Source organism: Anas acuta, chromosome 2, assembly GCF_963932015.1.
Source record: "Anas acuta chromosome 2, bAnaAcu1.1, whole genome shotgun sequence".
Taxonomy (NCBI): Eukaryota; Metazoa; Chordata; class Aves; order Anseriformes; family Anatidae; genus Anas; species Anas acuta.
Window position 1 is genome coordinate 33,841,176 of NC_088980.1, and position 26,572 is coordinate 33,867,747.

Here is a 26,572-nt window from a genome sequence, read left to right on the forward strand (position 1 = left end):
ATCTCTGTTCTTCCTAGCTCTTTCTTCTCTTATTCTATGGCTTCCTACTCTCCTCTTTTCTTGCTAATGCAGTTGGCTGCAGCCACAGCATAAATGGATCCAAACATTTTCTGTTTCAACCCTTCAGGACTGTTTAGTCTAAGGCCCAAGAGCAGAAGAGGGAGAATGTGAAGGACCAGATCTTCACAGTACAGACACCTTTTAGTGATTACCCCAGCCCTGGTGGTTTTGGATTCCTGTAACCACAGGCCTGATCCTCAGTGCCCCTGAAGTCTATTTACAACATGTTTAATAATTTCCACCAGCTGGCTCTTATTGAGAGTGTCACTCAATATTTATGTAACATTTTCATGTATCAAATAACACGGCAAAAAAAAAAAAAATCTGTCTTAACCAACCTTATTGTTTTTAGGCTGATAAATTTTTGTTTTTAATTACCAGACATTTGTTGTCAGCAGTTTTTCTCTGGAGGTTCTCAAAAACCCTGTTGGGAAAGAGTGCTCAAGCCTCCTTTCTCCTCAGCAGACTTTGGATCAGTGCTGAAACACAGTATTTGAAAGTCCTTTTCACTTTTAGGATCAATAACCTGGAAACAAAGGAGTGCAATTAAAATTAATGTCCGATGTGGTTTAAAAAATAGTTGTGAATGGCTTTGAATCCTGACATTTCAACTGGGAACGTAGTTAATTTAATAACAACAAGAAAGCAACAATCACATGAGGACGCTACAGTCATATGATTTTTTTTGCATAGTCAGTCACAGGTTTGACTTTGATTTACGCTCCCTCTCCTTTCTGCCAGATAATGAGGGCTTAGTTTAAACAAGCCTGGTATCCCTAAGGCTATTGCCTTCACCTCTTTTCCTGGCTTGGCAGCAGGAGGGAGATCTGGCTACAGACAGGAGGCTGCTGAACCATGGAGTCTCCATATGCAAGATGCACTTCACTCTTCACATGGCCTGGGATCCTTCTCTCTGTGCTGTTGGGAAGACAGGGGCAAAAAAGACACTCCTGTTTTCTGCTCACCCATGTCTGGCTTCACACACAAAGGCCATGACTTACTCTTTCTGAAAGACCTCCAGAAGGAGTCTTGCCTTGCATCCATCAGGAGCTTTTAAGAGGACAGGACATCAGAGTCTGTGTTTCTGAGAAAAAATGCTGGCCAGGGTGCTCCAGGTAGTGACAATAACTTCCAGGTAATAGAAAATGTTCGGGGAAAAAAAAAAAGAAAAAAAAAGACAGAAAAAAAAATTAAAAGAAGTCATACTTGTAAAGTCTCCTGTCATTGGGCAATCTCTTCAATTTGTTTACAGTATGTTGGATCTACAGATTTCCACCTGCATTGCCCAATATAAAAATGGCTTAGTGTTGCCCAGCTTGCTCTTTTCTGGCTAAGACCTCACTTGCCAGTGATGTTTGGGGTCACTGAAACCATCGTTGAACTCCCATCTTGAGGACTGTATTTGATTCTATGCCTTGTCTCATCAAAGCTTGTTTTCTGCTGGAAAAAAAAAAAAAAAAAAAAAAAAAAAAAGCAAGAAACTTCATGAGGCTGCCAGGACCGACATAAAATTCAGTGGTTGCACTGCTTATGGAAGACCACCTGGGGAAGGTGTCTATGCTGATGAAGCATGTTGAACCTGAATTTGAACCATAAGTGTGGTGTTTGAAAGTATTGCCCTCCTCCTCTTCAGCCACTGGCGACACCTTATTATTAGGTTGGACAGTAAAGCCTACTTTTAATTTATCTCTGTACACCACACACCACATTGAAGTGCTTTCAGTGCTTTGGTCACGGCAACTAGTGACCTAGATATTGGCTGGCCATCACTACACAGCCTGTGATCATACCTCTAATTGTGGACATGTCATGTCACACAGCTGTGGCATGGTGGTACATGCATGTGCCCACTAAACAAGCCCTTAAATATTTTTTTCCTTAAGGATCAGCTCTAATCAGGAGCCACGTTCAGGGAAGTGCTAGAATCCACCAGTCTCCATTCAGTTTGCAGCCTGTTGCCCAGCATGTGGGAAGAGAAACATGTTTAAGTAGTGGTGGGCCCATCAAATGCAATGAGCTGTTGCAGTAACACTAGCAAATCAGGCTAGGGTGAGAGTTAATTTGGATTTCTGGAAATAAATGTTCCTAATTTAAAAACAAATTAAGTACCAAAATTGATCATACTATAAAACTAGTATAAAAATGCCTGCAAGGTAAATGGTGTGGCTCTAAACAGGTCTCTCAGAAATCCCAGGGAATGCTGAAAGCAAAAGGAGTGAGTCATAAGCACATGAGCCGAAAGAAGCTGAAGACAAAATCATGCATCTCTGCTTAATTCCATCACATGATGAGTCCCGGGGCCCTTCATTTAATTGGAGAGCTGCGCAGCGGAGAAACTTTATTCTCACTTCTCAGCGGAGACCGACGGAGTTGCTGCGTGCAGGAGCTGGGCGCCCTCCGCTCCTCCGTGCGCGCCGACCCGACGTACGATCCCTCACACCATGAGCGGGGCTTGCCGCCACCTTGGATTCCTGCTCCTGGTCGAAGTGGTGCTGTGTGCTACTGCCACACGTGAGTGCTTCCTTCATCCTTTTCCTCTCTCCTGTCCTGAGACTGTGCTGTAAAACCTGCCGCTCCTTGCAGGCGTGGTGGTTCCCGTAGCTGTACTGGCTGTAGGAAGATGCCAAGAGCTGTCCGGTTGTCTCCTGGCAGATAGACAGTTGACTGGAGCTTTGGGGTTCATTTCCTCAATTCCTAACAATGTTTCCCCAGTTCAAACCTGGCCAAAAAGGCAGAGGCAGTGTGGATTTCTCATAGTCTGCTCAGCTGTGTCTGGGAGAAGCCACCAAACTTCTGCATCCTGAACCTCAAGGAGCCCAGTCAAGGAGCTGGACCTTCCAGCTGCGGTGGATGGGCACTGGGCTGGCCCTGGTCTTCTTCCCAGACTCCAGTCTTACACTGACTCACTGAGCTTGGTGCTAGGAACCCAGAAATGGGAATTTAGGGTCAAGTTCCAGCATCTGAGAGAAAGAAACTGAAGAAAGAGCTGAGGCTGCGCATACCGCTAGCCTTGCGCCTGCCTCCAGTAGGGAACAGTCATAGATGTAGAACTGGACAAGTGTACAATGGCATTTATCGAGGACACTTCTCCAGCCTTCAGTGATTTATAGCATCAGAACTTCCTCGGTCAGATGTAGAGCCATTGTATTTAACAGTTTTTTACTGGACTTCTCTTCTGCCAGTTTGTGCACTCAGGTTTTGGCGGTAGCCCATGTAAATTTTGAGCACACACAACATCCTGCCAACAAGAAATTTCACAGCTTAACTGTGTCTTGCATGAAGAAATATCTTTTTTTTTTTTTTCTTTAGTGTGTGTGTGCTTAGAACCTATAACCTGCTGGTTTCATTTGATTGTCCTTAACTTTTGTGCTTTCAGAAACTGAAAAATTGCTTCTTTCACCATGCTGTTCTTGATTCTGTTTTTATACTCTCCTCTGTCACTTCTTCTGTAGGCTCAAGACATGGTCTATTTAGCTGTTCCTCATACGGAAACGATTCCATCCCTTTACAGAATCCTTGCCACCTTTCTCTGTATTTTTTTAGCTCTTTTATATCCTGCTTGAGGTGCAGAGAACAGAGCAGCATACGGTATTCAAGACACGAGCACACATGGAATTATACAATGCTGTAAAGACGTTTTGATCTCCGTTCTCTAACCTTTTCCTAGGTTTTCAACTATTCCCAAGCACTGCATTCAAAACTGTAAAGCTACAAGATCTCATTTCTGAGTGGCAATAGCTAGTTTAGAGCCTCTCATTCTTTAACTTTACCTAAAGTTACATTTAACCATGCTGAATTTCATGTTGTTATATTGTTGAGTCATTGAGTCTCATCCAGTCCTCCTCTCTACTGCTTCATCATGCTGTCTTTGGCAGAGTAAAGAACTCCACTGTTTACCTGTTTTCCAGATTATTAACATTTAAAATGATTTCATCAATGGTGGAAACTAGCCACTTGCTCACAGCTTTCAAACATCCTAAGCAATCATTTACTCATGTGAAATCCTTCTTGTCCCATGGAAACTTAGCTCCTTTATGCGCCTTTAGCAAGGGGCCTCACCAAATGCTGCCTGGAACTCAGACAAACTGTAACCAACAGGTTATGCGCTCTCTGGCTCCCTCAGCAAAACTTGAATACATTTGTGAGGAACGCGCTCCTTTTACAGAAAATCATATTAATCCCCTGTATCTGCTAATTCTGTTCTTCACTGCTGTTTCTACCAGCTTGTCCAATTTGAGTATCACACTTTTTGTAATCCTCTAAATCTTCCCTGGAAATGTTTTTAAAAACTGTCATCACAGTTGCCAACTTTTGTTTCACAGCCACTGAAGCAGTTTTAAGCAAGACTTTACATGCTGTGGTTAGCAGCTCATTTACTTCACTCTTGAATAACTTCCACACCTTTTGAGCCACCTGAGCTAGACAACTCTTTTGTTTGTTAATTTCTTCTATAATTCTTCTTTTGTGCCAACACTTCATTTTGAGAGAGATTCTCCATCATCGTAAAGAAAAACTCTGGCACAGAAGTCTCTCAGGCTCCTCCTTTGTGAATGAAAATGTAAACTAATGTATATTATTTTTGTGCCATTGCTTTTTCTTCCTTGAATGCTTCTTCTGTATCTATTTCATCTATTGGCCCTACAGACTTGCTGGCAAGCTTTCTACTACTTTTGTATTTTAAAAGATTAATTAGTAGGTTTTATGTTTTTGCAAGTTGTTTCTCAAAGTCTCTTCTGTCCTGCTTTATTATGTTCCTACATGCAACTTCGGTAAGGTTACATTATTTTCTGTGTTCTTAGCTTAGCCATAACATCAGCCTTGTCCCATTCTGCTCTTTAACTATGTCATCTTTTTATTGCTATTCTAACATTCACTTTCTCTCTATCATGGCTAACACACTATCACAGGAAATGCTGAACTTCTTGACTTTTCTGTATTTTTCACCAAAATGAAAACCAGAATGAGAAAGAAGAAAGCCTATTGAAGTTAAGATCTTTTCTCCTATGACCACCTCACCGAAACTATTATAGAAATCATTTCCTTAGATTGTTTTATTACTGTCTATTTTGAACTGAATCGCTCTAATTTTATATTATGACCAACATCTGTTCTTGAGTGCTTTGGGCTGGATTTTCTTTAGGTTGGTTGTGGGTTTTTTTTTGTGTGTGTGTTTTTTTATTTATTTTGTTGTTGTTGTTGTTGAAGAATAAATGCATTACTTTAGATTTAGCAATGGAAAATCTTCAGTTCCATGTGTTAGAAAAACTAGAGCTAAAGTATTTGCTCATCTTAAAAATGCCTTTGTCTAGTCCTGAAGCTTGTGAAATGTTTTATATTTGATTGAAATACACAAAGCACATCAGGGAGGCACAGAAATGCCCAAGGAGCTTGTGATTTAGAAGCAGTGACCACAGTTATTAGTAAAGCTGGACCAAAAAAAATGACTTCTGAATTCAAAAATTGTTATTCAAAATTAAAAGCATTTATAAAGTTAAAAGTGTTCCATCTCTTTTTGATGAAATTAATACCTGGGAGAAAAAAACGATTGAAATGTTTTGAACTTGCAAAATCAAAACATCGTAATCTTTACATAATTTTTCAATAAAATCAAAGAGAATGGGAAAAACTAGGAAAAAAATCCCTGACTACATACTTTCAAATAAGATGAAATTAATTTCTTGACATAAAATGCAATTAAGCTTGATAAGCCTTTGTGAAATATTTTATAGTCTCTAATCTGTTGTTTTTTTCCCCCTGAGAAAAGTTTCTGAAGGACAGTATTACCCAACTCTGCTTCTGACCAAGACTGAAAATAATAGAGCATGTGATACAGGCCACTGAGTAAATACCAGTCATGATGTTATGCTCTGCTCACATCAAAATATATTAACTCTTCAGGAAAGTCTTGATCCAAGTGGTCTAAGTGAGGCTGTGAGGAGTTCCTGTAGGGCAAAAGAGTATGGGAGATGATGTCTCATAAAATCTCTAAAATTTGCCCTTTTCCTCTGACCTATCAGTCCTCAAACCTCAAGAGACTAGGGAGAAAGCTACCAGCACCACTTCAGAGTGACCACTGAGATGGGACTGGCCGAGGGAAGTCCTGCCCAGCTGAAATTTCTCTGGGTGGCAAAACGCCAAGAGAAAACAACTCCTACCTCTTCTTTAGTGCCGTTTCTCTGGCTCTTCCTTGCAGTAAAATTAGGAGTCACATGCCCATAAAGACCGTGCTTAGACTGGCTGCACCTGCTCTGCACCTTTTCCAAAAGTGGGAGAAACTCCAACACACTTGGTTTTGTAACACCACGTAGGGCCATTCCTGTCCTTCTTTATAACTCTCTGCATTTTCCTTGAAATCAACCTATTCTTTGCTGTACTTGGGTATAAATCTCAGAAGCATCCAGCATCTGGTAACTTTAAAAGTCACGAGAAGCAGAAATCCTAACTCCCTTGATCTTGTGACAGAATGGCACACCCAGCAGTTACCTGATTAACATGACAGGGTTGTTTAAAGCCTCCAGGCTTTAATGGAACTCTGCCTGTCAGCTGGCTTATGAACATGCTTCTGTGGCATCCTCCAGTGTCTGACATGTTCCTACAGGTTACTTGGATATTTATTTTGCTTCCCATTGTGTGAATACTTTGTGAGAGAAAGAGGGATCCTCGAAGGCCTGGGAAAAGTTTGAGTCCATCATTTGTAGTAATATGAGAAGAAAGAGGTTATTAAAGTTATTTAATCTGAGCCATTTTAAAGTAATAGGCGTGGAGCTAATATGTTTTTGTTGTTATATTACAAACACATTGAATTTACTACTCAGTTCTGAATTTCCTTTTCTGGAAATGCCAGCTTCTGTTACGATTGGTTCCACCCCTCCCACCCAAACCACCAGCCAGCTCACCAGAAAAGCCTCACTGGGTCAAAATTCATTCCTAGCATAACTTCCACTAGAGCACAACCCAGACACACAGGGAATTTAGCCTGCTACCCTTTCAGTCACAGATTTATTACCAGTCAAGCACAAAGCAGTCAGCAACAGCAGTCAAGCAGCCTCTTTACAACTGGCCTGACTGTTGCACGGTTATCTCCATTCATAAGAACAATTGCTCTGAGATGGTCAAAATGTTGTAAAACTTTGCGTTCTTCCTCTGGGGAGCCTGCAATAGTGCAAGCAGAAAAATGTCAGGCTGTCAGTGGCAGAATTGTCTTTGTGCTGGTTGTAGCTGATTTAAATGTCCAGAGCTGCAGTGACAAAATTCTGTAACATTCCACTGGCAAAGAGTTTTCTAAGCAGCACAAAAATACAGCCACAATGAGACAGCTGTTCAGCACGGGCACAATGCTTTATAGGGCAGGAGGGAACATAGTAGCCCATTGCATGTTTGCTTTTCTATCCAGGGTTTCAAGATGTGCTGAGCAATGGAAGAAATCCTCCTGTTGCATCCTACAAGCAGGTACAAGGCTGGTCTAGCGATCAAAATAACTGGAATGAAAACCTTTATCCTGTCTGGGAGGAAGATGATCCCAGGTGGAAGGACTGCTGGAAAGGTAATTGCACATATGCAGTTCACTGAGAAAATTGGCCATAAAATCCACTCCACTGAAGAGTGCGGGTACTGCAGTGCATTTTTCATAAGTGCAATGTTCACAGCTGCTGCAAGCAAGAGCAAAGTAGAGACAATTGGGATTGATGCCATTACCGGAACGCTATCTGAAGCAGCAGAATAGTGAGTTGTTACAGTAAATGCTTTCCCATAGCTCATAGCCTCAGACATGAATACTTATTAAGATGTATTGATGGCCAGGGCTCTAGGATAACCCTTTCTTTGAAGCATGCCCTACAGGATATGCAGCTTCAACTTCTACCTCAGTAGGGTACTGTGGGCTTCAGGTTAACAACTTCTGTGTAGAGCCTGTTTATTATCATCTGCTCTGAGCTGAGGTCTAACAGCTGGGGAGAAATAAAAATACTTTGCTTTGGAATCTATCAACTCCATGGGTAAAAAGCTCATTCTTAGCTCTAAGAAGGAAATGAATGACAGATCAGTAAGTTACATGGGGGAAAATGATGAATCCCTATTGTCCTAAATTGGGACTTCGATGAGAGCACAAATGAGTGAGGAGCAGAAATTCCCTTGGAAATAAAGGAGGAATAAACAAAGCATTCCTAAGGTAAAGGGTGCACAGCTGAAGGTAGCTGCTGCTCTGATGCATCCATTAATGCTGTGAAGACCAATTTTGTTTTTTACAGGAGGAAGAGTGACAGCCAAACTGGTCACTGATAGCCCAGCACTGGTAGGATCCAATGTGACCTTTGTTGTGACTCTCCAGTTTCCCAAGTGCCAGGAGGAAGATAACGATGGCAACATTATCTACAAGAGAAACTGTACCCCGGGTAAGTAATGGCAATCTGCATGCACTGTACATGCGTCTCACTACTGTACTGGTGTGAAAGCACCATAAATCTTTGAAATCATGAACAGTCATGGTGCTTTTAACTGATAACTACACTAGTGTCTAGCCTGGGTCGTACCTTTTTCATTCCTCAGAAGATCACTGTAGTATTTTTAGCATTCTGCACCTGTTACATATACTGACCAAGTAATTTAAGGAGATTTGTCTTGAGTATAAAAATGGCTTCCCAAAATACTTTAATTGGCTTTAATTTGGCTTCCTAACAAAACTGGTGCTGCTTTTCAGCTCAATCGCAAGGTTGAACAGTCCCTGGGAGAGTACAGGTTCAACTGATCTCTCAGTCACACTGTTTTTGTCAAAATTTGCAAAACTGTCTATTTATAAAATTGAGTTGTTGTTGCTTTTTTTTTTTTTTTTTTAATTACATACTGTAGAACTCACTAGCAATCTTTTGTATCTTGAAAAACTCACAAGAAAGTGTAAGTCTCACATTCCCCCATTTTAAGAATTGGAAACAAGAAGAAAAATAAATAAAGCATTTAAAAAACAAGCAATCTCTTCATCAGAGAATCACCTTTTTTATGTTATTTATATGCTCCATGAGGAAAAAAAAACAAAACAAAACCAAAAACATAATGACTTCAATGTTTGAAGCTGCCAGTAATTTTCATTTCAAGGCATATCAACATTTTTTTCAGCCTATGTTCTACTTTATCACCATCTAATGCTTTGTTAACTGTTGATAACCATTTTCTACTTAATGTCTGTTGTGCAGTTTGAGGAAGGAAACTGTCTTTTCATTATTCAGAAAGGAACTGAAATTCATGTCTAAGTTATTTAAAGGTGCCATAGAAAATTATTTTGACAAAACAAAATAAGTCACTTCCTCACAGTGTTTCCATGGCTGCCATTTCTACTCAAAATTTAAAATTATGCTTGCCAAATGCCAGGGCAAATTCACTAGCTTCAGTGAAACACTAGAATTGCGTGCAGTTGACAGAAATTTTTGGACAAGCAACCTTAAATTGTGTCTGGCCTATTATACTAATTTTTTAATCCTCTCACCAAAACGGTTCCAAGCAAGAAAAATGTGGTGTTTACACTAAAAACAAAAACTAACAAAACAAAAACAAAGGACAATCTTGGGAGAACTGAATGTCAGTCTAAAAATATCCCACTTACCCTGCTGCTTAAGTGCAGAAACTTTGCTGTAACCTGGGGTGTTTGCCTCCTGATTCCTCATTTACTGCACAATTCTCAGTTGACCAGGAACATGTTCTGTTTCTACATTTAGATTTCCCAGCTTCCCAAAATCAGTATGTCTACAACTGGACCGAATGGATTGACAGCTGTGGCTGGGAAAACTGCACAGGCAACCACAGCCATAATGTGTTCCCAGATGGGAGACCTTTCCCTCATAATCCTGGCTGGAGAAGAAGACACTTTGTCTACCTGTTCCATACATTCGGTTAGTACTGCAACATACCTCAGTGTGGCTGATGCTGCAAAGCTTACATTCATTCTGTACCTCAACTCATTTTACCAGTATCTTTCGTTAAAAGTCCTTAACAAGATTCCACACTTCTTTAGTGGAGACTCTGAATTCATTCCCCACTTTCCAGGGAGGCCACCAATTGTTCTATTATCTTCTACTAGATTTGGAAAACATGTATTACCAGATCTTCAAGTCTGCATTCACAGAACTACCACTGAAGAAAAATAATTTCCTTTCCATAGTACTCAAGAGACTTTCCTAGGAAAACAGAGGGTCTAGGCAGGTCAGTCAGATGACTTACTGACCAGTCACTGCCATTTCAGATTCTTAAATTTAAGAGAGAACACAGAGCTGTATATGTTCAGATCAATTTAATGGTACAGCACATCTTGACTCTGGCAAGAAGGTGAAAATTGTCATTGACCATGTCATACTGTTCTGGTCATAGATGCTGATTTTCCAGCTGTGAGTATGTAATGGTTGAGCTATTCCTGACATTGGCTACATACTGAACCTTAGTATCCCGATTTAGGTTGAGAAACTCAGTATTACCATTAGTATCAGTCCAAGTAATAATGTCCCTAATTTTACATAGAGGTGATACCTACCTCAGTCTGCTGACATGAAGAAAAATGAATAAATGTATGCAAAGGGTTCTGGGGTACGAAGCAAGAGGCATTATATCTTTTTGCTACACTGAAGGCAAACACACACAAGATGACTTAAAATGCCTAAGAGGTAATACCATCCACTACGTAACCCCAGGATTATAATGGTATTATAATAACATCCTAATAACGTAATCCTAATAACATAACACAATTTGTTTGGAAAGATGAAGATGCCTTGGCAAATGCCCTTTCTTAGATCAGTGAAATCTGGGACATCTGACACCTTTGGAAAAAAAAAAAAAAAAAAAAAAAAAAAAACAGAAATAATGGGAGTAAACACATTGAAAAAGTGCTCTAAAAACACTTACCAGATAACTGAAAGACAATTCTGAACTGTACATTTTGATTTAGACAATCTAAGATTCACAGAGATATAGGTCCTCAGAAACGATTTTTCGTAGCTGGCCTTAAGGAGAAAACATATTACAAGTTCATGTTCTGTTTCAGGTCAGTACTATGAAATAATTGGACGATCTTCAGTGATTTTTTCAGTCAACACAGCAAATATCACTCTTGGCAAACACGTAATGGGAGTATCCATTTACAGGAGAGGGCACTCAACATACATTCCAATTGCAAGAGCAAGTGCCATTTATGTTGTAACAGGTGAGTGTGCTGAAATAAACTGATAAAATACTGGGGGTATTTGTTGGTTAGGTGTTACAAGAATTCAGCACAAACATCATCTGGCATGAAAAGAAGGCTGAGAAAGGTTCTTAATACAAATGTGAAATATCTGGTAAATTGCCTTGAATAATGTAATTTATGTTTGTACCTGTCTCAGTTGTGACAACTCTACTTTGTGATGAGGCATGATTTACTAGAGGAAACATGGTTTCCACAGATGCCTGTGATTCCTTATTTGTTCCTGTACTTTTCTGGGTACCTGTTTCCCACTAACATTAACTTGTCAGATTGGTAAATCAAACTAAAGTGGAAACCCATATAAAAAATATTAATGTCTCACATTCTGACTCTTGCTGTTCAGAAGCTTTGGAGCTGTTTGTTGCTTGCAGCCAGATATACATGGTTTATTTATTTTCTTCCTTTTTCCTGGCAGAAAAAATTCCAATATTTGTGAGTATGTACCAAAAACATGACCGCAACATCTCAGACTCCATTTTTATCAAAGACTCGCCAATCACATTTGATGTGAAGATCCATGATCCCAGCTACTACCTAAATAATTCTGCCATTTCCTACAAGTGGAATTTTGGAGATGGAAGCGGCTTATTTGTAGCAAGCGGTGCCACCACACCCCACACCTATGCTCTGCAAGGAAACTTCACTCTGAATTTAACTGTCCAAGCTATTATACCTGTACCTTGCAGGCCAGTAACACCTACGCCACCACTGCCCACCTCAGCAGGTAAGAGTTTGTCAATCAGCAGTGATATTAGGAGCTCTGTGTAGCTCTGTAAACAGTCTATAAATTGGTTTAAAGACAGAATCAATAAACACAGACATCATTTACACATTTAAAAACCTAATTATCGATTGCACTAAATCTAGCTATACCACCACAGTGACAGCACAAATAGGTGTTCAGATGGACTCAGCATATACACATTTGTTTTTTTACCTTCTGCTTTGCCAGATCAAGTGGTTTCACTCTTGCCTACTACTGAGGCATATTCTGAGGTAAGACGCAAATTTTAAGTGAGGAAGAGGTATTTCAGAACACTCTTATAGCCTGTTCCTTTCTAGGTTGTGTTAACTTCCAACCCAAATTAAATGAGATTGAATTGAACTAGAAAAAATGTACTCATATTTAAAAATATGGGATTTTCAGATGGCATTAACCCAGAATGGCTCTTCCACTTTACATTTATGCACTACTGCATTTCAGAATAACTTTCATTATATTCAGTATTGGTTTATCATCTCAAAGTTTTATTAAGGTTTGCAAAAGGACTGCAGTTTAAGGCTGGGTAGTTGGAACAGTACCACTATTAAATTGTAAATCTGACTATATTTTTCAAATGTCAGGATTTTATTTTTTTAATGAAATGGTAAGTGAGAATGAAAAATGAAAGACAGAATTTTCACTACTTCCCTACTAGCTCTAATGTAGAGCAATGGAAAAATACCTACTTTTAAAGAGAGCATTTTAAGGCTCTTACTGGCCTTTGGATTTATTCTACTATTGATGAGGGAGTTTTAAAGACTTGTTTAATTATACCAAACCTTGCAGTCTCACTTTTACTTCACAGAGACAGGCAACTACACAGAAACTATCTAGGCCACTCCAGGGTTCTACAGAACAGCTCACCACATGTGTTTTCTTACAATGATCCCATACGGATAAATATATACTGCATAACTGTAAAGCAAGATAATCCATGACGTATGACATGAATGCAGTTGAAGGATATAGCAATGTTCAGAATACCTGTAAGCAGAACTCATTGTAAAGCTATTTTTCTTCCTTCATCTCTGAAGCATCTTCTAATTCAACCTATTCTGCTGCTGCTGAGACAATGGAAGACAATCCTGATGGAGGTTGCCATATTTACAGAAATGGATACTATACAACTGGTCTCTCCATTGTAGGTAAGGTCACGAGTCAATGCTTGGAGCAAAATGGGGCTAATAATGTACTATACGTATGGTAAAGATGGTGTTTACTTGAGCCACACTTTTATCAGATTAGTGAGACCCACAGTAAGATCCTTCTCTTGGACATAGCTGACATTTTTAAAGATTGATGTGCACATAGCTAACTGGCTTTCTTTGGCTTCTACACATTCTACCAGGTCAGGTCAGTAGCAGATGTTACGGTGCGTTGGTTTCAGACATGTGAGTCTGAGCCTTGATCTTGATGCCTTCAGATGGTTGCCCCTATGCTACACGTGGGTTTCTAAGCACCTGGGCTGGGAAACGGCTGGTGGGAATGTGAGACCTTTCATTCTTTTCTGTATCACCAGCTTCTGAAACTGGCACACCCCAAATGTACAGGCCTGAGGGGTCACATTAGGTTGAGTAGACCTTGGCACGCACAGAAGTTGTGGTTAATGGGAAGCGGAGGTGATTTTGTAATAGAAATAACTAACCAGTTATAGAAGAAAAATAAAGTGGAGCAGAAAGGAGCAACCTCACAGGGAAAGCACTGGAACATTTCACAGCTTTCAAACCCTTCAAAATGAGTGCTGAGGGAGGGAGAAGGTTATGGAAAACAAGACTTGACCTGAGCATCAGCCAAACACTTGAGGTTCTGTACACACAGGCTTGTCATGTGTCCTACAGTTGACATCTGTTTCCTCTCCAGAGGGAATCCTTGAGGTAAATATTATTCAGATGACAAGCATCCAGATGACAGAAAGTCAAGCTGAAAATTCACTGGTTGACTTTGTTGTTACCTGCCAAGGGAGGTAAGTGTGTAAATGAAATTGTCAATCATCTTCCCTCTTTAAAAATAATTAGGTGCTGGAACACTGTCTGCACTTAGATGCAGCTGAATGAACTAAAGCTGGGAACCACAGTGTTTCTATTTCTTGACTGGAACTAAAGATAATGCAAGTCTCATTTGTAAACTATGTCAACAGAGGTTATTGCCAGGCTCTTAGGATTCAGAACAAATGGCAGGCCTAAGTAAAAGTAAGAGAACTAGATATTGAGAAGTAATTCTATATTTTCCTGGCAAAGACGAGCTTTCAGCACTCACTGTGAAATTGGAAGCAGTCTACTGAAATTGGAAGGAAACCATTTCTTTTTGGCCATGATTTTTTGACACTTAGAGTAAATGGGTGTGTCCAAGCAATTTCTTGGAGAGGAAAATGTTGCACTAATATCCCTGGCTTCTGGAAGAACATTTGAGTTGAGAGGACTGAGAACTACAAGAATTGTCTTGGCAACACAACCAGAAAACAATTAACCTCTCTTAAGTTAGTGTTCACTTTGTCAGCATATGATATTACATATAAGAATCCTCATTTCTTTCATAACGATGTGCATTAAAGGTAACAAACATTATAAGCTGATTTGAGGCATTTTTTTCTGTGATAATGATAAAATGCTAAATATGGAAACAAGCAGACAATTTTATAGACGTATTTTACACCACGTGTATATATATAAAATATAGAGGTATGTATAAAGTACAGATAATATATTGATACCTTGTTCATAAATCACTGTAGTATCACTGACTTGAGTAACCAGGCACCAGCATAATACTGGGGCATCGGTGCCATGTGTCTCTAAGCTGTCCTAATAGGACTTGACAGATGTGATGCATTCTGTCTTCCCACCCCAGTCTCCCCACAGATGTCTGCACAGCAGTTTCTGACCCCACGTGCCAGGTGTCTCAGGGTGTGGTATGTGACCCCGTTGTCATCACCGATGAATGCTTACTCACCATAAGGAGAGCTTTTGACGAACCTGGGACATACTGCATAAACATCACCCTGGGGGATGACACAAGTCAAGCCCTTGCCAGTGCACTGATTTCTGTGAACGGAGGTGAGTCTGCACAGAGCTGATGTGGGTTGTCTGAACAGCTTCTCCTTGTGGTCATTTTGCTGCTGGGGGGAGAACACAGGAGGGTTTCTAGGGATTTTAGCATGCCTGGAGGCCTCAGCTGAGGTTGTGCCATCTTATGTGAGAGTCCATACAACAGTAAGAGATAACTCCTTTCCTATGGAAACCTTAGATGTTAGAACTTGATTTGATTTATGTGTACAATCTAAAGAGTACAGCAACTGCATGAACCCTTCAGCATCACAAAATATAGTGCTCTTAAGCTGTAGTTTATTTTTTCTATTGGACAGAAAAGTAGGTGAGGGACATGCCAGTCTACTCTGCACATGGAGGAACAGGAGAAACTAAGAGTGGAATTCAGTTCACTTGAAAGAGAATAAAAGCCTACAGCTGAGCTAGCTGCCCTGAGCCTTCTCTGTAGCCCATTGATCTTGACCAGGTTTCTATTTCTACTTTGGGATAAGATGAATCAGATTCCGGAAAGGCCTGTGTCATTCACTGACTACAAAGTGTGCCCAGGGCAGCTATTTCCGAACAGAAGGTTTACTTTTGTTCAGCTGACTATAACTGTGTCTTGCTCATAATTAACCAAGCAGTCTTTGACAGAACCAGGTATTAAACTTGGTCTCAAGTAGAACCCCAAATGATCATGCTGTCTCTCTGTTCCCACCCCATTCCATTCCCCTTCTGACCTCCCACTACAACATCTTAGTGATTCTTCTGAATGCTTTAATTAGCATCAGCCAAGAAACTGACCCTTTGTGGGCATTTGTCACAGTATTTTTGGCTGCTTTTATTTTATCTAGGTATAAAATTAGCTGTACCTAAATCAGTTCGTGGTGACTAAGACACAATTCCTGACCTCTAAATGTATTTAGGCTCCTGAAGATGAAAATAAGCATGCAGTAGGATCTTTCAAAACTTTATTCACAGAGACTAAATTTAGCCCCAAAAGACTGTCTCCCGAGGTTTCCTCTAGGAAGAAAAGCTAAGTTGTATTTTGGGGCTTCAGCTATAATCATAGCAGAATTAGGATCTAAGAAAGGTTGCTGTTATGAATCACCTTCCATAGGAGCCCATCTGGAATTTCCAACCATCTCCCATGTGCCATGATTTTCTACTCATTTCAAGGGAAGGCAAGTATTTATGAATTTCTGAAAATCCTATAATTTGGTGCCTGAGAATACCTGAACATCTGTCTTTTGAAGTTTAGAAGGACTGTGCCTGGGTTATGCAGGCATTGCACAAAAACTGCTGAAAGGGTTGCAGTCCTATGACTTAGACCTGGCCCATCAATGTGTGTTCCTTTGCAAACTAATTCAAAGATCTATCTTATTAATAAAATAATGTAAATCTCTGCACTCTCAGCAAAAATATTGTGTAAACTGGGAATGAGGGCAAGCCTTCACAAATATTTTATCAACAAACTGAAAAATGCATGAGGCACATGTAACGAATAAATGGTAAATCCAGATTTGATATCTTGATTTTATAGATATCAACTTAGATATCTTGATATCTTGATTTTATAGATATCAACTGTAAATTAATACACTGGAAAGGGAATCACAGAATCACAGAATTTTCTAGGTTGGAAGAGACCTCAAGATCATCGAGTCCAACCTCTGACCTAAAACTAACAGTCCCCACTAAACCATATCCCTAAGCTCTACATCTAAACGTCTTTTGAAGACTTCCAGGGATGGTGACTCCACCACCTCCCTGGGCAGCCCGTTCCAATGCCTCACAACCCTTTCAGTAAAGAAATTCTTCCTAACATCTAACCTAAAACTCCCCTGGCGTAACTTTAGCCCATTCCCCCTCGTCCTGTCACCAGGCACATGGGAGAACAGGCCAACCCCCACCAACATGCACTTCTAGGTTACTCCACTGTATAAACACTGTTGATAACATGAGGACCAATAATGTGTATCCATCTCAGCAAACTCAATAAATAGGTTGAAGTACAGTCTGCAAACTGCAAAATTAAGATATTTAACACAAATTTTGAAAAACATACTTGTAATGATTCACCTTCTTCCATCATATACAGTGAATTAGGAGTAGATATGAGTGAAATGCTTAATGACAAACCAGAAGGCAGAGCTCAATGACAGGCAGAGCCCAAAGTTAATTTCCCAGAACTGAGAATGTTAAAAAAGCAGAGCCCTCACCTCTTAAATAAGGCAAACGAGCCTGGGTTCATCAGGTTCTCAGCCATGCTTTGCTATCTTAGCATGTGGGGCTGAAACAAAGATGCAGAACATTTAAGGAACTCAATTTTTATTCCCTTTTCCTTTCTCCCTGGGTATCACCCTTAAGAATAAGCGGAAGTTGATTCTCACATCACAGCTTATTGGTGCAAATGGTCAAGGCGATTGGCAAGGAGCAAATTAGCACCACCTCGTGGGATGCCAGCAAGCACTTCAGTTCCCTCCCACACTGGAAGGGCCACTGTGTGTCTCTGGAGCATGGCTCATGCAAAACCAAAGCCCAAGTCACAGCCTGCTGGTACCGAGAGTTAAACTGATCAGGCTGTGAAAACACCACTGCCTGCCAAAGTCACTGACCTCCAATGCTTAGCTTGCATTCCAATATTAGAAGTATTAAGCGTGCTTCAATCATTTGCAGCAATCAAATTAAAATGACATTTTCTTTAGAAAGTCTATCTTACTGTAACAACAAGGCTAACACTTAATCAACTTATTTCTGAACTCTAGGATCATCCCCAGGAACAACAAAAGGTGTCTTCATCTTCCTTGGGTTGATGGCAGTGTTTGCCTCTGTTGGGGCTTTTGTCCTTTACAAGTAAGTTACTAGTGGCTAAGATTAAAAGTAGTTCAAGGAACTGACAAGGATATTACTTTAATTAATAAAACCTACAGCTTAAGTTTGTGTTAGCTATATTTTTGTTTCTTTTTTTTTTTATTGCTGTTCAAATATTCTAGCAAATATTCAAGAAAATGAGATTACTGCCTTAAACCACAAAATCATCACAAAACATGTAAATATTAGAAAAATTAGTAATAAAAGGCAGCCTGCGAACTGCATGTAAGCAGTAAGCAAATTCAAGCTGCATGATGTGATTTACATATGCATTAAAACCTAACAAATAGAAATTTAATTTAGCATTAAAACTCTTACAAGTACTGTTTGTGAATGACTGACAGATTAAGAATTAATCGTCAAGATACTTCATTACAAAATTGACAGATTGTTTGGGAAAAGGATACTGGGCTGCAGGAAAGTGGTTAAAAGAAGCACGTATTACTGCATTTCTGGCTTGGACATTTCTCATGAAACTTTAAGAATGCACTGAGACTCCTGAGTCAAGAGTGTGTTCAGCCCTAAGAGCCAGTGGCGAGAAAGAAACAATTCCATGGAGCACCAGAACTCCTCAGTGCAACACTGCCTTCTCATTAACCAGGCCTTAGTCACAGCTAAATAATATTATTTATTATTTTTTGGGGATTTAAGAGGGAAGGAGAAAAAGGAATATATGCTACAAACACGATTAACTCTCTTAAGTGCTGGTTGCACACTACATGTGGATCTTTGTTTAAATGTCTTCCAGCAACTAACTGTACACATTCTTTCTCTTGCAGGAGATACAAACAATATAAACCTATCGAGAGAAGTGCAGGACAAGCAGAGAACCAGGAGGGACTAAGTGCTTACTTCAGCAATTTCAAAGCCTTTTTCTTCCCTAGGAGCACTGAGAGAAATCCTCTCTTGAAAACCAAACCAGGCATTGTTTAAACCTTTAGTCTGACACCACTAGATTACGTACAGGACTCATATCTGAGCTGTACCTTGATGGTTTGGGGTTTTGGTTTGTTTTTGTTATAAAAACAAGGGGTGAGGGGAAAACACACATAGATTGGTGGGTAACTTTGGGGGGCTTGGTGCAATTAGAAATATTAAAATAGTCCTTATTATAAAACGGTTAGTTTTGAGCACTTGCTGTTCTTTTTTGTGATCTAGGATATAGTTTTCTAAATAACTAATCCCCCCCTCCATCTGTGTTTTCTTACTTCTGGGTTAACTACCTGCAAAACTAATCAGATCCATAACCTGTAGGGGGGAAAAAATATTACTAAACAAAGAAAATAAAGAATTGTAAATATTTGGTCTTAAATACACAGTCCAGTACAGCTGTTTACCACCTTAGTGAGAGCCATGCCTTTGCTGGAAAGCAAGCTACAGGCGGACAGGTATGGGTTATGTCTGTGGGACAAAACATTGCCATGACAGACAAAGCCCATCTGCTTGGCTATTCCTGCTGAAACATTTTACTTTTAAAGAAACACGAATTTCTGCTTGACCCTCCATCCCTTCTCTTTGAACACTTACTCAAGTAAATGAAAACCCCTAAATGTAAATAACGCACTGTGCTCCAGTTTTTGCTTTTGCATGATCAAGCATCGAAAGTGTAAAGTTTTGCAAAAAATCAAAACATGTTGACTTGCTCACTGTAGCTGCAATTCTGCATTAACAAAACTTACATGGAAGCTTTTCCCAAGTGACACAGTGTTCTAGCTGTATGTTCTTCTAAGTCTGCTTTGTGGCGTTTCGTAGTGGAAGACTGGAAGCACACTGCTGAAGGGAAGCACACTGGGTCACTGGATAATATGAAAAGGAGAACATCTTATTTGTGGAAGGCAAAAGGTTGCTAAGAAGATTAATTGAGATGAGAAAGCAGGCCAAAAAATGCTTTAAACAGTTTGTTTTTCATAAGTGCCTTACTGTTAACATTAAAGTTTCTAATCAAAATGAAATTAACTTTCAGCTAAGGGCAAATGCCTTTGCACAATCCTGTTCCTTGAAGAGCTATATTTTGATATATTTAGCTTATTTACTGTATCTTGGAACATCTCTGATACATATTGTTCTCGGTTCCTGCAGCAATAAAAAGCATAAACAGATTTTTCTGGTATCTTCGTAGACCTGTCAAATGCTTGTCACTTACAATCTGAATGTAGTCTTCATTAGCACTTCCCCAGAGTGCATAGACACGACTTGAGGATATAAAAAATACAGATTGTAGCATACCTCTGAGATTAGTTCTTTAGCTATAAAATGCAACAACCTCTTTTCTTCTTTTGTTTCCATATTCTCCATTTGTTTTAATTCTTTTGTGGCCATTTCAGACATTGACATTTTATTAAAAGCACCATGTTTGGTTTTATTCTGTCTTCCGTATGTATAACAAGCTATTATCTAACCATAACTGGGCATCTAAAATGATTCTCTGACTTAAACAGAGAACAGTTCCTACAAAAATTGTTGTCGGAATGTTATGACCCCTGTAATGTTTGACTCTTGACTTGTTGCAGGACAGGGGTTTAGTCAAAAGCTTAAGAAAATCTGTAATGAAGCATGAAAAAATTATGTCTATCACAGTTATAACACTCAGGATTAGTGATGATGCACGTGGCTGACCTAAGCTCTATGCAGAAAGCATCTTGTTTCTGTAGAACACTGCATTTTGGGAGCTCAGAGACATTTTAGGCCTTTGTACAGAAAACAGTTCTCAGATATACTTAAAGAACTTTTTTCACCTTTCACCTGTGTATACAGTATAGCATACACTATCTTCCTTTAGCTATAATGTCAGAATATTAAATTTCTATAATTTGATTTTGCCTTTTCAACTGTAACTTCCCTTCCATACATCTGTTGTTTTATACAAATGAACGTTTAACTGCTGTCTTGACAAATAAACCACCTAATGATTGTAAAGAGTACTTCTCCTTTATCTCAGAAAGAGACGGTCAAATAGGCGACTTGATGAGTTTCTAATTACTGATCAAAACAGTATCTACCGCCAGAAAACAGATAAGGATTTGCCTTAATCTTAGTTTACTTATGCGTATCTGGTATTACTTATTATTACTGCTTATCCAGCAGTGTTTGCTGTTGATGTTCAAGTGTACTTAGAACAACAGCACCACGAACCTGAGAAGTGGGGAAACTTCCTTGATAACCACACAATGGCTGTGGAACTCAATTTTGGAAGAGATCAGGATAAAAACGATCTTTGTGTCCAACAAAGGCAAGAACAGCTGACAAACAACAGATTTGTGAATGTCAGCAAACGTGTTCTTAGTCATATGGTCTGATTTTTTGGGTAGTCCTGTTTTGGGAGAGGAGCTGGACTCGATGATTCTCGTGGGTCCCTTCCAACTCCAATATTCTATGATTCTAATATGGATAGGTTTCAGGCATTCCCTTTGGAGAAATAACATCAAAGAATGACATCAGACATAAATGTGCATCGTCTTTAAAAACGACATTTTCAAACAAGCCACCAAGAGAAACAGAAATATTAGCTGGGTAGCATGTTTGTTTAAAAATTACTTAAAAATGAAGTACTGTTCAAATAGCTTGTTTTGTTTGTCCTCCCCCTATTTGCTGAACGCATTTTATAGCACACAATTAAGAGACTCATCAGATGTAACATCCTTATTAAAAGCATTTCTGAGATGAAACTAAGGCTAAAAAATGCCAGCTCCTGAAGGAACCGTAAAGGAACCAAACTATACATTGTAAGACACATCCAGATACCGTGGCATCATACTGAACATCTTCAGCCCTGTACAGTAGAGTTGAATTTATTTAAAACTAAAGCTTTCATCATTAAAAGTGTTTGAATAAAAAGATAATGCCTCTTAAGTCTTATTACCATTGTTATTATCATCACTTTGTGAGGGGGAGAAAAACAGAACAGTCTTTTTATGCATCAGTGTAAATGCTCACATCTTCAGGAAGTGGGGTAAATTTATTTTTATCCCCAGTAAAAAATAAGTGTATTTATATCTATTTTCAAGCCAGCTGCAGCTTTCTTAGACCAAACTACAGCAGGCTCCCCAAGTCTGAGGCGCCTCAATCCTGACGCGCCGAACTCGAAGCCCGGCGCCCCCTCAGCCTCGAGGTGACCGTTGCGCACGCGCCCAACGGCTGCCCCGGACCGACAGCGGGGCGAGCCAATGAGGTGCGAGGGCGGGCGCAGCGCTGGCCAATGGCGGTGCGGGGGCGGGCGGGGGCGGCAGAGGGCGGCCGGCGGGGATGTGGCGGGCGCTGCGCGGGGGGCGCTGCCTGCTGCGGCTGGGGGCTGGGGCTCGGCCCCGCTCCGCTGCCGCCGCCCGCGGCCCGCGGCCGCTCCTCGGGCCGGCGGCGGGGGCCGAAGGAGGAGGAGGAGGAGGAGGAGGAGGAGGAGGAGGAAGCGGGGCGCTGAGGGCGCTGGGGGCGGCGGCGGAGCAGCGGCGGGCGGCAGGTAGGGCGCGGTGAGGGGCGGCCGGGGCCGCCGCCGCCATTTTGTGCTCGGGCCCCTCGGCAGGGGGTGGGGGCAGCCCTTGGGCGCGCTGCTCGGCTCGGGGGTCCGGGTTGGGAATGAGGAGACTTTGCTCCGCAGGGAGAGCGCTCAGGCTGCGGGACGGGCTGCCCAGGGAGGGGGTGGGGTCACCGGCCCCGGGGGTGTCGAAGGAGAGGTTGGGAGTGGGGCTTGGGGCAGGGTTTGGTGGTTGGAGCAGGTGAGCTCGGAGGTCTCTAACAACCTGCATGGCTCTGTGGCAGAGCAGGCTGGAGAAGTAAAGTAAGTAAAAGAAGTGGCTGCCCACTGCATCACATCAGCTCCATTTTTGACATTGATCCCATCTACTTGAAATTTTGGAGTACTTTCGTCACCACATATTATCACAGGCCTGCTGGGGCCTGTTGACAAGCATTGTTTCGAAGTATTTTTAATGGGCTTGAAATGAATGTCTGTTGAAGTACCTAGGTTTCATTCATCTTAATCATCAGGTGTCTGATGATAATACTGACTCTAATACTTACGAATAAGTAGAACTAAGTAAGTTAGCTAAAAGAAAGTGGGATGTTTGCTCTGTCTAGTTACAGGGCATTATTTACGAGGAGCGTGCTTAGTACTCAGCTTTGATGATTTTAAAAAATGGCTTTTAAAAGTCTTCCACATTGGATTGTCAGCATCAGACCAAACTTCACAGTGAGTGACTAGCTTAGGCTATAATTTAGTTCATTGCCGTTTTGTGTTTTTAATAACTTTCAGAGTGGCTGATGCTTGCAATTTAAGAGAAATTACCACTCTCTAATTCTTTCTCTGTTCCAGATACTGCAAAGTTCAACATTGACTTTGTTGTAGCTCTGCTGAGGCAAGAAAATGCAAAAGACATCTGCGTCATCGAAGTACCTCCAGAAATGAAATACTGTAACTATTTTATCGTTGTGAGTGGATCTTCAACACGGCATCTCCATGCAATGGCAAATTATATGATGAAAATGGTAAGACAGCTCCCATTGCCCTCAAGGTTTTTGGGACTGGTTTTAGGTGGAGATGCTCTGAAATTAATTTCCCTAGGTTTACAGGTGTACAGATACATCAGGCAAGATGAAACTAATTGTCCTTAATGCCGTTTAGTTCCAAATACACCTACCAACTACCTGTACTTTTCTCGTATAGTGACAGTACTCAGAATGTGGAGGTTATATTTTAAAAACAGCCCTGTCTGTATTTAGAACGCTGATGGCAGTAGCACAGTTTGGTGGCTAGAATGAGAGCATCCATCAGTGATGTGAAATGGTGCTGGTGACTTGTATCCATGTCTGACTTCTGTCCAGCAAACTTCATAGCTGTTACCACTCACTCCAAAGAGAGAGATGAATTCTCCCCAACTCTGCAAAAATACCTGTGTACTACAACAGTGTGCTCCCTCTGGTGGCTGCAGGAACGTCTCCCCAGAGCAGAGCCTCTGGGGAGAGACGCAGGGTCTTCCTGTATGCTGAGACACTGGGAAGCTTGGCTTGCCTGGTGTTAAGAGTTCTGTAGGCAAAAGAGATGAAGCATGGCAGGTGCTGAGGCAGCTGGCTGGCTTTGCTGTTACAGTACTTAAAATGTCACAGGACTGCATGGCGAACTGCCTACCTTGCCCCGGCTGAGATTTCACAGTCCTGCTTTGAGTTTCGTTCTCCCCTGTCACAGTAACTCATAGCCTGTAAACCCGTATGCCAGCTGTATGTTCTCCATCTTGCAACGAGTGTTCAGAGCACGCTCTCAAGGGGCAGGAAGCTTGTTTGGACGCCTTCCTCATGACACCAGGTCAAACTTGTTTTCTCCCCACCTCCCCTTTGCCATTGGGCATCTCCATTTCTGCATCCTTAGCTAGCCAGCACAAAACACCTAAAGGCATCTGAAAGGAAGCAAAATGTGATGGTAATGGTAGTCATGGGGAACCTATACCTTAGGTTTGAATGCTTTTAAATAAATGTGAAGTATTCCACTTTCTGCTGTTGCTTCTCTCCCAGTACAAGCTTCAGAAAGAAGACAGTGATCCTCGTGCTCAGATCGAAGGGAAGGAGACAGATGACTGGCTGTGCATTGATTTTGGTAAGTATTTGTGGATCTGACCTATATGAAGTTCTGCATGGGCCCTTCATTAAGGACACATCTCACTGTGAGCCCTGGCTGCTGTGGAGAGTTGAAAATACTCTGCTGTTTTGGAATTCCGGTTGTTTTTATTGAGTTACTAACTTAATTTTCACTAAAATTGTGGGCACTGAAAAGAAAGTAGAAGCTACTCATCAGTGGCTAAAACAGGTCTTAATAAGTTGAAGATAACAGCAGCAAGAGAGAAGCTACTTCAGTAAATTCTCTCGTGTTTATATGATCCCTGGGCGAGCTGGGGCTCTCTGTACGCTGCCTTAGTCATGAGCTGTTGAACAGACTTTGGCACTGTGCGGGTCATACCGTGGCGCTGGGTAAAACCACAGTCCTAAAGAAACCAAGTTCGGGTCCTTGTTCTTCACGTGTGAAACTCTACAAAAACATGAAGACTTTACCTTCGACAGCATTTCACCTTCACCACTGTCTCTGTAATCTCACCCTCTGAAAGAGAGAACGTGAATGTGAATATTTTCAAACTTATCTGATGGATTGCCCAGAACGGTTCGCTCCCTGCTGCTCATTTGTTGTGGATTTCTGTTCCGTGCAGGTAGCATAGTGGTGCACTTCATGCTGCCGGAGGCACGGGAGATTTACGAGCTGGAGAAGTTGTGGACTCTGGGTTCCTACGATGACCAGTTAACGCAGATGACTCCACAGTCACTGCCAGAAGACTTTGTTCTTGGGCTGACTTCCCAACAGCAGTGGGAAGGGTCATCATCTTGTGACAAGAACTGAAGGCCAGCTGCTGAGGTGACAAGTAGCAAGAGAAATGAGTGCCTTAACAGACACGAGAGGCAGTGGGCTTCAGTGCTGACTCAACCATCAGTTGGTCAGCACAAAACAATGCATTTATTGGATGTGCCTGGGTAAATTGCTGAAGGAGCTACCAGAATGTGAGAAAGAAGGAACCGTATCACAAGGGAGCGTCCTGGGAGAGTCACTCCCTCAGTGGAGTTTGCAATAGAAGGCTCTTCCCTGCTCCGTTGCAGCTCACCCTGAAGCGTGGGCATTGCCTCTGCACTGATCATTTTCCTAGTACCTTTGAAAGGCCTGCCCGTAGCGGCAGTGCACGTGAAGTGCCTGTCCTGTGAGAAGGCCGAGTGCTGCAAGGTGAACCATGAGATAAACAGTGCAGTTTAGATGAGGTTTTTATTAAGCCAGTTGCTTCTGGTCATGTTGAAGCAAATCATGTGCTGAGTTGAAGGAGGAGAGAAAACATAATGGCATTACTGAGCGCATAAAAGAGCAGCAGTGACAAATAAATGTGTCTTGAATTAACAGAGCAGTAAGTCACTTCTTCAGCCAAGGCCAATCTGTTTTTAATAACAATAATAAACTGAAGAGCTTGAGCTCTGTGCCTTCACATTAAAACATGCGGCTTGCTTTAAGTGTGCTACTGGCCCATCTCTGGGCTTTCCTCTCACCTCGTTTCTACAAAAGGAACCAAGGCAATGTGCTGTGGCAGCCTAAACCTTCAGCCCCTTGGAGGTGGGGGAACGTTCTGCAGGAAGCCCTTAGCACTCAGCATGACTTGCTGTTGGACAGGTCAGCAGTGGTTAGAAGAGCTTCAAGTTGGTAAAAAAAACTTGTCTCTAGGTAAAAGATGTTTTTTTCTGCTCCAGGACAGAGCTGTCAGCAGTAGAGTAGAATCTCTTCTTGAAGCTGGCCCTGCCATGCATCAGGGAGGAGGAGCAGTGGCTGCTGAGGGTGGTCGCCTTTTACCCCATAACCTACTTTAAGTGCTGACAGCATCTTGTCCCTACATAGCAGCTGCTGGTTGCAGTGCCCAGAGAAAGTTTTTTGTTGTTGTTTTTTTGTGTGTTTATTTTTGGGGGGGAGGGGGAGCAGCCTCATTTCAGGCTGCTTATGTTACTCTCCTGTGTCTAGCCTCTTTCAGGAAGAACCGCCTCTGAATTCTTCTGCTTTCTGCTAGAAGGCAGCAGATAGTTCTCCAAATTAAACAAAGAACATTTATACAAGGAACACAAAATGAAGGT

At 41.2% G+C, this 26,572-nt stretch overlaps 2 protein-coding genes across 2 annotated transcripts; both read left to right on the plus strand.

The window, feature by feature from the left end:
* The first annotated feature begins 2,368 nt into the window (after positions 1–2,368).
* GPNMB (glycoprotein nmb) lies at positions 2,369–20,857 on the plus strand. The gene is made up of 11 exons (XM_068674185.1): positions 2,369–2,571; positions 7,454–7,603; positions 8,307–8,450; positions 9,765–9,938; positions 11,084–11,242; positions 11,697–12,005; positions 13,079–13,189; positions 13,905–14,007; positions 14,892–15,097; positions 17,836–17,923; positions 18,721–20,857. The coding sequence occupies exons 1-11, from the start codon at positions 2,502–2,504 to the stop codon at positions 18,872–18,874; spliced, it is 1,668 nt and encodes a 555-aa protein (XP_068530286.1). The 5' UTR covers positions 2,369–2,501; the 3' UTR covers positions 18,875–20,857.
* A 1,295-nt stretch (positions 20,858–22,152) lies between these two features.
* MALSU1 (mitochondrial assembly of ribosomal large subunit 1) lies at positions 22,153–25,924 on the plus strand. Its single transcript, XM_068674189.1, has 4 exons — positions 22,153–22,391; positions 23,244–23,416; positions 24,437–24,518; positions 25,123–25,924. The coding sequence occupies exons 1-4, from the start codon at positions 22,184–22,186 to the stop codon at positions 25,308–25,310; spliced, it is 651 nt and encodes a 216-aa protein (XP_068530290.1). The 5' UTR covers positions 22,153–22,183; the 3' UTR covers positions 25,311–25,924.
* Positions 25,925–26,572: the final 648 nt, after the last annotated feature.